Genomic DNA, 15167 nt, shown 5'->3' on the forward strand with positions numbered 1-15167 from the left:
GTAAGATGAAAGACCCTGAACCACAACAGGCCTATACATTATAACACCTCGGTTGGGCTAGCCCCATACTACACAGAAACGTCAACCAAGACGTCTCTCTCACCAGCTTTGCAGCTGGCTCTAGCAATAGTCAAAACATGAAGCAAATCAACGTGTGAATGTGTATGTCTGTTGGTTAAGTGGTGTGTTACTAAAAACATTCTCAGGACCTCTAGTACATGTCGTGACTTGAACATAGGAACATTATGGCTGAGGCTACAGTTATACACATCATAATAATAATATTGAACACCCTGTCTGCTGACAGTCATCAACTCTTCTCTCTTTTGATTCCAGGGGCTGGGCATAGCCTATGGGGAAACTGTATTATAGAATTTAGGGTGACGGTGTATTAAAACAGAGCTGTTGATTGGGAGAACCCCCAGTGATTATGCACATCAGAAAAAGTTCTGATGTAGGAGCTTCATAATCAGGTCACAGTTCTGGGCAAGAGATCATTTCAGTTGAAACGTCAGTCACGTGTGCATAATTTTCAATATGTCTGCAAATGTTGTTCAAGAGGGGGAAAAACCTGATTCTTTGGGGTCAGTACTCTACAAGTTTTTGTTTAAATGGTTAAATACGGTTCCTATAGATAAGCAGGATAATGCAGAAGCAAAAAGAAAAGGCGTTTGGGGATAGTGACAGTCCTCCCCCACAAGGGGGTGCTATAGGACTATTTTTGAAGCAAGCCTTTCTTGCTGCTATAAAAGCTAGACAGGAAGTCAAGACCTGTACCTTCTTGACAAAGAACAAAACAGAAATCACATTAAAAGAAGCTGAGGGCTTGCTTGCTGACTGTACATGCTTTTTGGAAAAGTTCAAGTGTTTTCTGTCTCTTTCAGCCAGTTCAAGCAAGTCACAGAGGCCAGCTGAAGTTCATTCTCCGAGTGGCACTGACATTCCAGTGCAAGCTGCAGCCTCTAGCAGAGATTACAATGCGCAGTTCATGCATACACAGCCGTCTTCCCCACAATCTCCATGTGGAGAGCGGAAGCCGGTATTAAAGAGTGGCTAAAATTGACAGATGGCACAAACAGATGCCACAAAGTGCAACACAGAGCATAGCGCCCCTGGCGGTTGTACAGGGAGGAATTTTGAACACAAGTTCCAGGAAGTAAAGCTGACAGACTTACAGAACAGACTTATCTAAATGAGTTAAAATCTGGCTGTTTAGACCAGTTCACAACTCCAGTTGTCAGTACATGTGCCTCTGCCTCTGTCGCAGAGGATCAAGATAAGCACGTTTGTGATGTCTCAGTGCCAGCAATGTCTCATGATAGTGACTCCAGCTGGGATGGCATAGCGCATGATTTCGCATCACAACGTATGCAGAGAGGGCAAGGAAACATCCATGATTGTTTTGACATTCCTTCATACCAGCCGCTATTGCTTTAGTCCATCTCACCTTATGGATAAATAATACAGACCTACACTCCTTTTAGCCTCCAAGACATGAACATGGTTAAATCCCAGCTACCTGACATTGAAAAGGGGGGTGCACCGAGGATAAAGGCTTTCTTAGTTGCTTGTGTAGGATTTCTGCCTGTACTTGAGATTTTTGTCATGTTTTTACAGCCTTTACTTCTTTGAGCATGTTACAGGAGGTAGAATTAATGGCAAATACTACTGGGGATCATGATAATGCTGCACTCCATACTGAAGTTCATCGGCTTTGGCCGGTGATATGCCAGAAATTCCCAGTACAGGTGCGCTCTGTTATGTCACTTTTTTGGCGGGGCTGCCAAAAGTGAGCAGTGTACAAAAGGAGGCAGTATGCTGCTGCAGTAGAGTAGTGTATTCTGTGTGCGTGCGGAAGAAGGACATTTGAGTGAGACCCTGGCCGGGGGACGTGACGGACTTGACTGTGCTTATGACCTAAAAGAGACTGACTGGCTCTGTGATAATCTTCTTGTCTAATACTGCATTTATTTCCTGCAGGAATGGTGACTCTGTTCCCTATCTCTTAGTCTGTTGAATTGTCTGTCAAAAAATAATGTCGTGGCAAAAATCAATTCACAGGGAGAATCACTGCAGTGCCAATCATCATTTATTGAACAATATTGTATAATAATGATTGAGAGGGCAAGAAACAGGATCACCTGTCAGGTTTGGGCCTCTGCAGAGAAAGTCAGGCTGTAAGTCAGCAGGTCTAGTCTTCTCCTCCAGTCCTCACACACGCCTGATCAGCTCTGCCGCTAACTATATGGCCATTTCCCAACATCCTGTAATTGTCCATCTTGACGTCCAATCGGGCCCCCACCCTGGTTACACTTCTCTATTTTGGGAACCCCCTGCACACTGTGCTAAACAACAGGAAGTTTGAGGCCTGATGTTCTTGCAGAGACCCGTACAAAGGAGCAGAGAGTTCACTCTGACCATACTACATATTGTGCATTAACTAACATTTACCTATCAACTATGCTAATAACTATTAACTATCCTATTCTGATTATATTCAGTTTGCTTTTACCACTACACTATTGAACTGCCTTGAATTATTGTAATATTAAATTATCATTGTAATTGGAATGATTTGTCTGAATTAATTTAGCTCACATCAGATCCTAGCCACCACAGTTGTACAGGAAAACACGTTTCCTGACTGTGCATATGACAAATAAGCACTTTGACATTTAACTTTGACCTTGACCTTTGATCATCAATTAAACGAGCATTGTATAAGCATATCAACCATTTGCACAATACCCAATTACTCCAAGTAAATACAGTGTAAAAAGACATTACCCAATGTCCATGCTACACATGAATAATGAGTTGCAATTGAATGGCTTCACCGAGTTGCAGCTTGTCCACCATGTTCTCCTCATGATTGGAAAGGCGAGCCAAAGCCCTCCTATACGAAGATAAGCCGATCAGGAACTGAGAATTCAGTTGCATTTTTGTTTCAGTCAAATTCAGTTCTGTTTCAATCAAACTCTTTCACATACACTATCAAACTCTTGCACGCAGACAACTATTCTGTCTTACATTCACTCTCATTCTGTCTCACATTCACTATCATGCTTTTGCTTACACATGACTATTCTCATTCACACAGACCATTAATATCACTTACATTTGCAATTATTCTGTTTTACATATACTAGTAAACTTGTTTATCATAATTTATTATATATACAACTATTTCCTCTTGCATAAACTGTTATGCAAGAATATAATATATGTGCATGTGTGCAAGAAGTGTGTGTGTACAGTAGCAAGAAAAAGTATGTGTACTTCTTGGAATTTCATGGTTCTCTCCATTAATTTGTCATAAAATGTGATCTGATCTTCATCTAAGTCAAGAGTATTGACAAATATAATGTGCCTAAAATAACAACACAAAAAATCTGATTTTTCATGTCTTTATTGAACACACTCATTGAACATTCAAAGTGGTAGTGGAAAAAGTAAGTGAATCCCTGGAATTAATAATGAATAATAATGGAATTAATCCCTGGTTGACCCACCCTTGGCAGCAATAACCTCAACCAGATGCTTCCTGTAGCTGTGGATCACGCCTGCACATTGTTCAGGAGGAATTTTAGCCCATTCTTCCTGACAGAACTGCTTTAGCTCCATCATATTCTCTGGACGTCTCCCGTGTATGGCTCACTTCAAGTCATTCCATAGCATCTCTATTGGGTTGAGGTCTGGGCTCTGACTTGGCCCCTCCAAAAGGCGGATTTTGTTTTTCTGAGGCCATTCTGTTGTGGACTTGCTCCGGTGTTTTGGGTCACTGTCCTGTTGCATCACCCAACTTCTACAGAGTTTCAGCTGATGTACAGACATTCTCACATTATCCTGAAGAATTTTTTGATACACTTGGGAATTCGATGATTGCAAGCTGGCCAGGGCAGCAAAGCAGGCCCAAATCATGATGTTTCCTCCACCATACTTTGGGATGATGTTTTCATGATGATATGCAGTGCCCTTTTTACGCCAGATGTAGTGCTGCTTGTTCTTTCCAAATAGTTCACTCTTAGTTTCATCAGTCCACAAAACATTTTGCCAGTACCACTGTGGAGTGTCATTCACAAACCTCAGGCGTGCAACAGTGTTCTTTTAGTAAGCAGCAGCTTCCTTCTTGGAGTTCTGCCATAGACACTCTGCTTGTTCGATGTTTTACGTACTGTAGACTCATGACCACAGATGTTAGCCAATGAAACCTTCAAATCTTTGGCTGTCACTTGGGGTTGTTTCTTTACCTCAGTGATAAGGTTAGTAAGCAGCAGCTTCCTTCTTGGAGTCCTGCTTGTTCAGTGTTTTATGTACTGTAGACTCATGAACACAGATGTTAGCCAATGAAACCTTTTTGACTGGGCGCCCACTTCTTGGTAGAGTAGCCGCACTCCCAGCCACACTGCCAAAGTGTCTCCATTTGTAGATTGTTTGCCCAACTGTAGACTGGTGAATTTCTAAAGCCTTTGAAATCACTTTGTATCCCTTTCCAGCTTTATGTAAATCAACAATTCTTGATCGTAGATCCTATGAAAGCTCTTTTTAGTAAGGCATGGCTCACAAAAGCATATTCTCCTAGTGCAGAGCAAACTCAAAAAGTCAGTGGTTTTTATCAAAGTAGCTCTAGTCCACATCTCCAAACTCATTTTCTTAAGACTCCAGGTATGATAAAACCTGATTCTAATTAGCTTTTTTGAGGTTATTAACTCAAGGGTTCACACACTTTTTCCAATAGCACTATGAGGTTTTTATGGTTGTTCTCAATAATGACATGAAAGATCAGAATTTTTTTGTGTTGTTATTTTAGGCACATCATATTTGCCAATAGTCTTGACTTAGATGAAGAACAGATCACATTTTATGAGAAATTAATGGAGAAAACCATGAAACTTTTTCTTGCCACTGTATATGGTGCTGTCCTTGAAAGGGTGGGCCTATGATGATGCATGTAAGAGAGTATTGTTGTGTGTCTTAGAGAGAATAATAGATTGTGTAGGAGAGTATGGAAGTAAAGGAAAGTATGACTGTACATGTGAGAGGGTATAGTAGTGTGTGTGTAAGAGTATAGTTGTGTCTGTGTGAGAAAGTATGAACTATGACCTAAACGGCCTCTCATAAAAGTCTTCTGAGTGCACCAAAACCAGACATTTCCTGTTTCAGAATGTGTCACGTAGCTAGAAAGTTCTATGTATGGGTCACAGTACCACGAAGCACAGCTGTTAAGTATAAAAGGAAGTACTCAGAATGTGAGACACCCTAAGCCTCTCGTGCAGACATACACTTTGTACTCTGTATTGAGATTGCTTCTTTCTGCAGAAATAACTATACGTCAATGCACAAGTTGGTGTTAATTTTTTATTCAACATTCACTGAACTTTGATAAGACAAGTTTTTCTACAGCACCAGGCAGCACAGCAGTGTGGTGGTTTGTGCTGTTGCTGCACAGCAAGCTGGTTGCAGGTTCAGTCGCTTGCCAACCGAAGGCCTTTTTGTGCGGAGTTTGCATGTTGTCCCTGTGTCTGTGTGGATTCTCTCTGGGTACTCTGGCTTCCTCCCACAATCCAAAGGCATGCAATATTGTTTGATTGGAGCCTGTTAGTTGTTCATGGGTGTGGCTGATTTTCTACATGTCAGCCCTGTGATAGACTGGCGACCTGTCCAGGGTGTGCACCATTTCTCGCCCAATGTCACCTGGGATTGGCTCCAGCCCCCATTTTCAGGAAAAAGCTCTGTCAGTTACAGTCACTCTGTCTTTCTCTCACTTTTTCTCTTCTTTGTTCCTCCTCTTCCTCATTATGTGTTTTTGGCTCATCAGTTTCCACTCCTATTCCATCTCATGTCCTCTCTTTTCATTGGTATGAATCACTCTTTCTTTCTTGCTCTTTCTGAAAGCATGAAGCAATCTAAGCTGATTAGTTGAGAAAACAGTGCAGTTTGAGGAGACAGTGTGGTGGAGAGACACAGAAGTGTCAAGATCCATCCTCACAAAGTTTATCAACATCTGTGAGCACATCTTTTTTTTCTTCTTTTTTTTTTTACAGAAAGTCTACCTGTAAAAACACAACCTTTTAAACTATACAAATCTGCATTCTCTGCTGGCTTTCAGCCTGGCTTGTTTTGTCTACATCACAAGGCTGGACTCAGAAAGTAATCCTGTACCTCTCTGTGTGATGACAGTGATGGCTATAGTTCTGCCAACATGTTGTTGAGCCATGACAGGAAAGTTTCTTGACTGCCCAGAAACTAAACAAACTTCTATTTGGCTAACATTGAATTACTGCAAAGTTCTAGCTGATCCGTGTAACAGAAAAGAACTTCCCTTTAGAAACGTTGCATCCGTGTATACTGTGTTCATCACATGTTTGAGTTTGGCTGTGTGCTAATTATTAATGAATTAAAATAGGATATTTTAAATGCAAATATTTAGTCAGTAATCTCTTGAGATTCAGTTTTGCTCACATACTTGGTCATGTGCTTTTCTGGATATGGGAAAAAAGGGCAGTGTGTGGGGATGTGTGTGTTTCAGTTGATATTTTTATCAACTGAAAATGAAATTGATATAACTAATATTTCTCCAGGCATGGTGGTGCAGCAGTTAGCACTGTTGCCTCACAGCAAGAAGATTTCAGGTTCAAGCCTAGGCCGACCTGGGGCCTTTCTGTGTGGAGTTTGCATGTTCTCCCTGTGTCTGCGTGGGTTCTTTCCAGCTTCCTTCCAAAGACATGCAGCTTAGGTTGATTAGAGACTTCAAATTGCTCCTAGGAGTGAGTGTGGTTGTTTTTCTACATGTCAGCCCAGTGATAATAATTTAAATTTAATAATTAAATTTTGACAAACACAGCAACACAAGCTACCTCTCTCTCTCTTTCTGTCAGATGGGTTTATTCTCAGCAGACACTGATGAGAACAACATAATCCCCCTCCCTTCCCCACTCTCTCTCTCTGTCTCCCTCCCTCTCGAGGTTATCTCCTCCATCCCATCTCCCCTCCTCTGCTCTGCACCTGCTCCTCCCCTCTTCCCTTATTATCCTCGGATACAGAGCATCACTCCGTCCTCGCCAAGTGATGCTTCTCAACGGCCACAGTGGTAGGTTAACACCGCCCGCTGCAGGGGGGGACCGATCTGTCTTATTTTTCTCAACGGGAAACACTGCGGAACATGGGAATTTAACGGGGTTTGTGAGAACGTGAGCTGGAGGAGGAGAGGACGACAAAGACGCCCTCAAGTCGCGTCCGATAGAAGGGCAAGAGGAGGACGGGTACTCCGGGGTATCGGTCCCACTGGGACGGGGCACGCGGTGGAAGGGTTTGTGTTTTATATAGTATGAAATGGAATCAAGATGCTGTTTGTAGTTGTTTGATTATGAAGACACGGGTTCTTGGAATTGCGGTCCGTCCATACCTTGCTGTTTGTGATGGAGTGAGTGAAAATGAGGGCGCACGGTAACTTTAACCTCACCATGAAATCAGTGTTTTTTAGCCGCTTCTTCATCCTGCTGCCCTGGGTCCTTATTGTGATCATCATGATCGACATCGAAAGTAAAAGGACGATCTGGGCTAGGGCCGGCAAGGCGCAATGGGCGTCCCGCACCAGCGCACCAGCTTTAGGAACCACCCAGAATCAGTCCGCCATACCGGTTATCTACGCCATCACTCCGACCTACACCCGTCCGGTGCAGAAAGCGGAGTTGACCCGGTTGGCGCACGCCTTCCGCCAGGTCCCCCGGTTCCACTGGATCGTAGTGGAGGACTCCCCTGTGCGCACGGAGCTGGTGGCGCGCTTCCTTGCCCGGTGTGGTGTGCCCTACACGCACCTGCATATGTTCACTCCCCGCAGGTTCAAGCGCGCCGGTATGCCACGAGCCACCGAACAGAGGAACGCAGCTCTCGCGTGGCTCCGACAGCACCGGAGCAAACGAGATGCAGGGGTGGTTTTCTTCGCGGATGACGACAATACGTACAGCCTGGAGCTGTTTGAAGAGGTAACTGACACATACACATGTTATAGAAGGTATAGCTTAACTGCGCGTTTTAGGTGCATACCCTTAAAAAGAGTGTTAGCTGCGGAAGAAGACAGACTATTCAGAACCGTAATAGGTAGGTACTATTTATGTTGTCTATTATAAAATCGTTATTATCAGCAAAATTGACTTAAAGTGACAAAGATATCATCTATAATAAGAAACAGCAGGCATTTTACAAATGAGACATTCTATAGGCTAATACTCCCTCCACCATCACAGTACAATATACTGTGGGGTTGCTATAGCCTTACTTGGTCTGTTATGTCCACTAACTTTTACTTCCTGAGAGTACCTGCAAATAGGTTACTAAACTACAGTACTTAACTAAATGTTTTATAATAGTTTCCATTTGAAATTGCTGGACTCGACCATGTGAAAACTGATAAGTCTCAGACTCATCCATGCACACTCTGTAGCAAATGATTTTGTCCCACAGATTTAGTTATTGATGTCATATCAGGAGATAATAATGGCAAGCAGGGGCTATTTGCCCCATTTCTGACTGTGTATATACAAAGGAAGAGTCACTGTTGGGCTTCTAAAGGAACTGGAACACTGAAATTTACCAGTTTTTCATCTTGATGGTATCCCAGAGGAGCCCTGCTTAACACGCAGGGGAGGCTCTAGACCACATGTGTCAAACTCAAGACCCGCGGGCCACATCCGGCCCAGCGTACAATTACATGCGGCCTGCAAGGTCATTTTATATATCTTTTTTTTAATAGCCTGGCGATATGAAACACACAAACTACAAATCCCATAATTCAGCGCAACAGCTGCCTTACCGAACGATAGGCTACCTGCGATCATTCCAGTGTTAATTACGTCAGATCAATCAAGCGTCTGTTGATGTATACAACCCTAATTTCAAGTCAAAGCTAGTCCCTAACAATGGCCAAGAGAAAAGTTGATTCTGAAGACAGAGCCTTTCAAAACCGGCGGGAGGCTGAGTATATGTTTACTGACATTGTCGGTAAACCCGTGTGTCTTATTTGTGGAGCTAATGTGGCTGTAATTGTGTTGTGATTGTGAACTATGTTCTCCTGTTCTTTATTTATTATTATTCTGGGATCTTCCACCCTTTTTTGGCACTTAATAAGTCCAGCATACTTTCAGCTAGCAAAGCCATTCAGGTATCAAAATGTTCAGCTCTTCAAGGACAGTCATTTCTAAACTTCATACTTTTGAAATATTTAGCTTTATTGCAACTATCTTGCCCCATTCAAATTGAATGGGAAAATTATACTTCAGCATACTTTTAGTTATTTCAGGTATCAAAATATTGAACTTTTCAAGGACATTCATTCTTCTATTCAGAACTTTTGTAAACTTCATACTTTTCAAATATTTAACTTTATTTTGAAAATCTTGTTCCATTCAAATGAATGGGAAAATTCTACTTCAGCATAATTTCAGCTATTTCAGGTATCAAAATGTTCAGCTCTTCAAGGACATTGATGCTGCTGATTTTAACTTCAAGTTTATTTATTTTGGAAAATTATTGTATCCTGTCTGTTTTGATTCATACTGTATTTCTGTTCAAAAAATGTTTAGTTTTAGTCTGTTCAATACATTTTTTATTCTGTTCGGCCCGCGACCGTGTGCTTTGAGTTTTGGCCCCCTGTGCGATTGAGTTTGACACACCTGCTCTAGACCTTTTTTGAGAACCATTTGTTTCACCTGAGAGGCTGTTAAGTGTGTTCTAGTAGTGCAACTGGTAAAACTACATTAAATTTGGTACAGAGACTGAAATGAGTGAGAGAGGCAAACCAGGTGATGAGCAGTGATTGACTAAAGAGAAATGAGGGGATGGATGGTGGCCATGATGGTGCTGGTGCTTTGGGTGTTTTGGTACAGTGGGGTTGCCAGTTCTTTCAAACCTGTGTCTCAGCTGTCCAATTTCTCGTGAATCCACTCACCAGCAGAGAATTAATAGGCAGCACTGTCTGTGTGATTATTCCTCTAGCTTGCTGTCTGTGTGTTGGTGTGAGCCTGTATTGAAATATTTAGCTTTATTTTGAAATTCTTGCTCTATTCAAATGAATGGAAAAATTCTACTTCAGCATAATTTCAGCTATCAAAATGTTCAGCTCTTCAAGGACATTCATGCTTCTCTTCAGACGTTTTCTGAAGTTCATACTTTTAAAATATTTAGCTTTATTTTGAAAATCTTGCTCCATTCAAATGAATAGGGAAATTCTAATTCAGCACAATTTCAGGTATCAAAATGTTCTGCTCCTTAAGGACATTCATGCAGCTATTCAGACTTTTTTCATATGCTTTATCTAAGTCTTCCTCTCTGTAAATTGCTTCCCAATCCTGCCCCCTTAATTCCTCCTTAAGCCTCCGTACTGTTTGTTCATTAATCACCCTCCTGTAGTACAGTTTTGCTGTTTGCCTTTCTTTTTTAATATGGCAGTCATAAACCAGAAATACAGGCAGATGATCAGTAATATCATTTATAAGTAATCCACTTGCCATTGTGCTTTCAATATCATTGGTGAATATAGCAGTAATCTTGCCCCCTTCAAATGAATGGGAAAATTCTTCTTCAGCATAATTTCAGCTATCAAAATGTTCAGCTCTTCAAGGACATTCATGCTTTTCTTCAGAATTTTTCTAAACTTCATACTCTTGAAATATTTAGCTTTATTTTGAAAATCTTGCTTTGTTCAAAATAATGGGAAAATTCTATTTCAGCTTACTTTCAGCTAGCAAAACCATTTAGGTGTCAAAATGTTCAGCATTTTCAGGGCGATCTTTCAGCACTCAGCATCCATATGCATTTTCTTCAGAAATTCTCTAGTCTAAAAGAATGATTCTCTGATTGTTCATTGCTTGCTCTGATTACTGCCATTTGAAGATAGTTCCATTCTGAAATAGCAGTAATTTGTTATAATAATAAAATGTTCAGAATTTTTATATGTATCCATTCATCCAATCATTATCTATGCCACTTACTCTGTAGAGGATCGGGGGGTGGGGTGGTGTTTTAGGAATGTTTGTATGATGTATCAAACTGTTGCATGAGTTGAACACACCATGGTTTACTGAATGATTATTTCAACTGACACTGAGGAACAATGAATTTTTGATCACAGTAGAATATCTCTTGCTTTCTTTATGCAATATACATAAAACTGGAAACTGAAATATATACTTCTGGAACATGCATTTGAGTGAGTATAACCTGAATTCAGAGCACAAGTGCTAGCAGTTTGTCAGCTCTGTCCACCAAGCATTGTCTAAACGGATAGAAGTTTAATTTGCATTCTAGTTAAGGTTTTAAAACAGCGTGGCTACTGGCTAGTTAATTAATTAATTAGCCTATTAGGGTCCTTCCTGCCTAACCACCAAATTAAAAATCAATATATTTAATATTTAATATATTTAATAAGTTACAACTGAGCAAACCAATATGAAAAAAATATTTCAATTAAAACATTGTGGAGGAACCTAGTGACAGTTCCAGATATCTTTTTAGTAAAGTGTGAACTGTAATAAAGACACAAAATGTGTGTCTGCAAAAAGGTTCTGTGCCTGTGTCCCAGTGTAAAGAGCATCTGTTTGATTTGCTGATAGCACACTGTCTTCTCTCTGTCCTCTGGACTATTTCATTACCGGCTCCTCTGTGCAGGTAATAGCCTGTCACAGAGAGATAATAGGCTGTCATACAGCAGTAATAACCTGTAGAAACTGTCTGCAAGCTTTAGACTGATGGCAGTTACTGTGCTTATAGTGGATGGGCGCTTCTTGAGTGGATGGAAGCTTCTTGTTAGAAACCCTTATATCATTTCAAGAAGAAAAATGATTGAGGTAATATTTAAGCAATGAAAAATATATTTTACCATGACACTTTTGATAACATTTCATATTGTAATCCACTGTGAGTTTTTTATGTGTTAATGGTTTTGTAAAAACAGGTATTTTCTCAGGGTTATTTTAATATAATACTTTGATGTCCATACTGGCCAAGATGCAGTGCCTTTGTTACTACACAAAACTAATGAGCTAATGAGCTAATGTTTTCTTGCCCACTGTATATAGTCATAGTAAAACTGGACAGTTATTGTCAAACTGATGGCATTGCTCAGTCATTATACTGTAAATGCAGTTCATATTCAACATTTGTGTAACTTGTACACAAATACCTGTACACTCAGAGCCCAGTACACAAATATTGCAGCTGCACATGTAAATGGATGAAAATAGTCTTAAATGCTGTTCATAAAATTACGCAAATAAAAGTGGATTGTTTCATTACACAGGATTAAAACAAACAGCAAAAACATAAATGGTGCCTGTGTAGTCCAGCTTTTATATTTGATAAAATAGAGGCTTATGGCTTACGTGAGATGGACAAATGACAATATATGAAAAACTCCACAAGGTTTCCAATCAAGTGTTTCTTTCCTAGCAACTGTGTATAGATTCGTTTTGGCGTTGTGTCTTGGTAACAATGCTGCATAGTTTCAGCAAGTAAACATTATTTGTGGAAACACACAAAGGTAGAATATTGTAGTAAAAAGACAAACACATAACTTTTATCTAACTCAAATGAGTGGGTATTTTACTTCACAGTCAGTAAAAAGAAGAGAATACAGCAAATGATAACTCTTTCTATACCCATAGATATGGCATATGAATAATAGATAATAATACATTTTTACAACTCCATTTATACATTAGACACTTGTAGTATAATTTTCATTTCTCCAGCACTAAATGTACTGGTGTTATCTTCCCATGGTTGTCTTGAAAGCCTGCGTTAAAAATTATATTTCAAAATAAATAGTTATCCATGGTCTGATTCTGCTTCTTAACTTCCAGTGACTTAGCACAGTAGAGGTAATTGCTGCATGGAGATGTGTATGGCTTCAGTTCCGTAAAGCCTGGGAACGCTACAGGTGGATTATAACTAACAGTTCATATGATGTATATTTAGACATGAGCACAGCCACGTTCAGGACTAGTAGCTCCAGGGGGTTAAATCTATCTTGATTTAAGTGGATTTAAGTCTTTTTAATTAAATTGTTTAACTCATTTTAACATTGTATTAACTATTACAAAACCTGCCTAATTTTTGACTGTGGATTATTGATTACATGAACGTATAGCTGCTCGGGCTACAAACTACAGCAGAGTAATGAGCAAAATGTGTTTAGAGTGCACTTATGAAAAAAACATTGATTGCAAATATTTAACAAGTCTCCCTACATTTCCTTTGTTCTCCAGATGCAGTCAGAGTGACAAGTCAGGTGGAAAGACATTCAGCATTAAGAAAAGAGTTAAGGGGCGTATTCTCCATTTCCACACCATAGTCATATGTCACTTTGGTGTGGTTTATTATGCATGTGACATGTTCGGGCTGAGTTGCCACCTAGCAGTTAATGCAATGTCAGAATGCGATGTCAGAAAGAACGACATTCCTCATTTAGTGCCCCCATGCAGATGTCAGAAAGAATGACATTCCTCATTTAGTGCCCCCATGCAATTTTGCCTTGATTGGGCCTTAACACATATGACTTCCTGTTGGTTTCTAAAGATTATTTAGCATTTTTATCCTCAAGATTCCCATCATGGGGAGCTCCTTTACCCAAGGCCATATTACAGACTTTTGTATCATCCTCAAGTTTGACAATTAAAAAAAATTAAGCTGTGTCCCCCCTCCATTCCTGAAAAGCTGACTCTAGAATGGAGGGTTTTCAGCTGACAGCAGCAAGGCAGAGCTGTTTGATTCAGTTGCAGCAGCCTGTCAGCCAAGCAAGACTTTTGTCACAGCTTTTCTGAATAATTGAACTCCCTCTGCCCTGAGAGTTCTGCAGCAGTCACTGTGACTATTTTCAGGAGCAGGTACTGTGCTGAAATGTTCTGGGCTGTAGCATGACTCAGGGACACCTCTCTTGAATGCTGCCATACTCAGTCTAGTGTTCATTTATTATTGGTGTGATGGCTTGTCAAACTGTGTAATAGTGGTGGATATTCACTGCTGAAATGCAACTTAGATCTTTTTCACTTTATTTCAAACAGCTTGCAAACTTTAAGAAAGTGTGCTTGCATTTAATTTTTTTGATAATTTATGCTTGAATTAATTTGACTTTTTAATCACACACACATATTCAGCTGAGACGTCCAGTGGGTTTAGGGCAATTGTTCAGTTCACGTTTAAAAAAAAATGGTGCAAAGGCACACACATGCAAATGTTAAGGATATATTTGATCAAGTGTCCAAGCAGCACACTCCAGGCCTGCAGAGAATTGTGGGCTGATGGGGAAGCAGCACAGAGGGAAACTGGCAGGATAAAGGAACCAGAGAGAAATGGGGAATTTGATTTCCTCAAACTCCTGTGAGCAATTATCATAATTACATAGTGCTGTGGCAGAAGTGAGGGGGGAAGTTGAAATGTCAGGGAAGCGAAGCAGAAAGGAGATGAACCTCGCTGAGAGAAATTGCTTGTGGTTGAGTCAAGGATGGGGAAAGAAGAAAGTGACAAAAAGGTTGAAGGCTTTAAAGGGCTAGTGTAAATGTAAAAGAGGTATTATGCACCAGCTCTCTGCTTTTTTTCCGCTCCTGAATTGGCAGTTGACTACATATCCTCCGTCTGCTCTCTCCTCCCTCACTGAATTCCCCCCTTTTATCCTTGTTCACCATTGTGTAATGGTGTTTGGCATATATTAATGTTAAACAAAAGCTGGTATTCAGTGAGCCAGTTTTTTTATATTTTCATTTCAATGACATTTTTGTGAAATGTAAATTTAAAATTTCAAGAGGCACATCATATACAGCATGTTGACCACACTTCATATTATCTCTTCATAAACTAGGAAAGTGGAGGGGATATAAATGTAACGGAATGATTGTAGTAATAAAATAACATTAACCTATTTATACAGCTTATTAGCTCTCGGTTTCATGTTCAAATTAAATCAAATCAAATTTTATTTGTATAGCACCAAATCATAACTAAAGTCATCTCAGGACACTTTACAAAGTAAGGTCTAGACCTTACTGTTATCACTATTATCACAGAGGGAAAACCCAACAAATCCCCCTTGAGCAATCACTTGGCGACAGTGGGGAGGATAAACTCCCTTTAACGGAAGAAACCTCCGACAGACCCTGGCTCTTCGTGGGCGGCCT

General features: G+C 40.3%; 1 protein-coding gene across 1 annotated transcript; it reads left to right on the top strand.

Moving 5' to 3' along the window:
- Positions 1–6997: 6997 nt before the first annotated feature.
- LOC109969844 (galactosylgalactosylxylosylprotein 3-beta-glucuronosyltransferase 2) lies at positions 6998–8100 on the top strand (the record flags this gene model as incomplete). Its single annotated transcript, XM_074527672.1, has 1 exon — positions 6998–8100. A coding segment is annotated over exon 1 (667 nt), but the record flags the coding sequence as incomplete, so codon positions are not given.
- Between the last annotated feature and the right edge of the window lie 7067 nt (positions 8101–15167).

Source organism: Monopterus albus, unplaced genomic scaffold (genome assembly GCF_001952655.1).
Source record: "Monopterus albus unplaced genomic scaffold, M_albus_1.0 scaffold183.1, whole genome shotgun sequence".
Classification (NCBI taxonomy): Eukaryota; Metazoa; Chordata; class Actinopteri; order Synbranchiformes; family Synbranchidae; genus Monopterus; species Monopterus albus.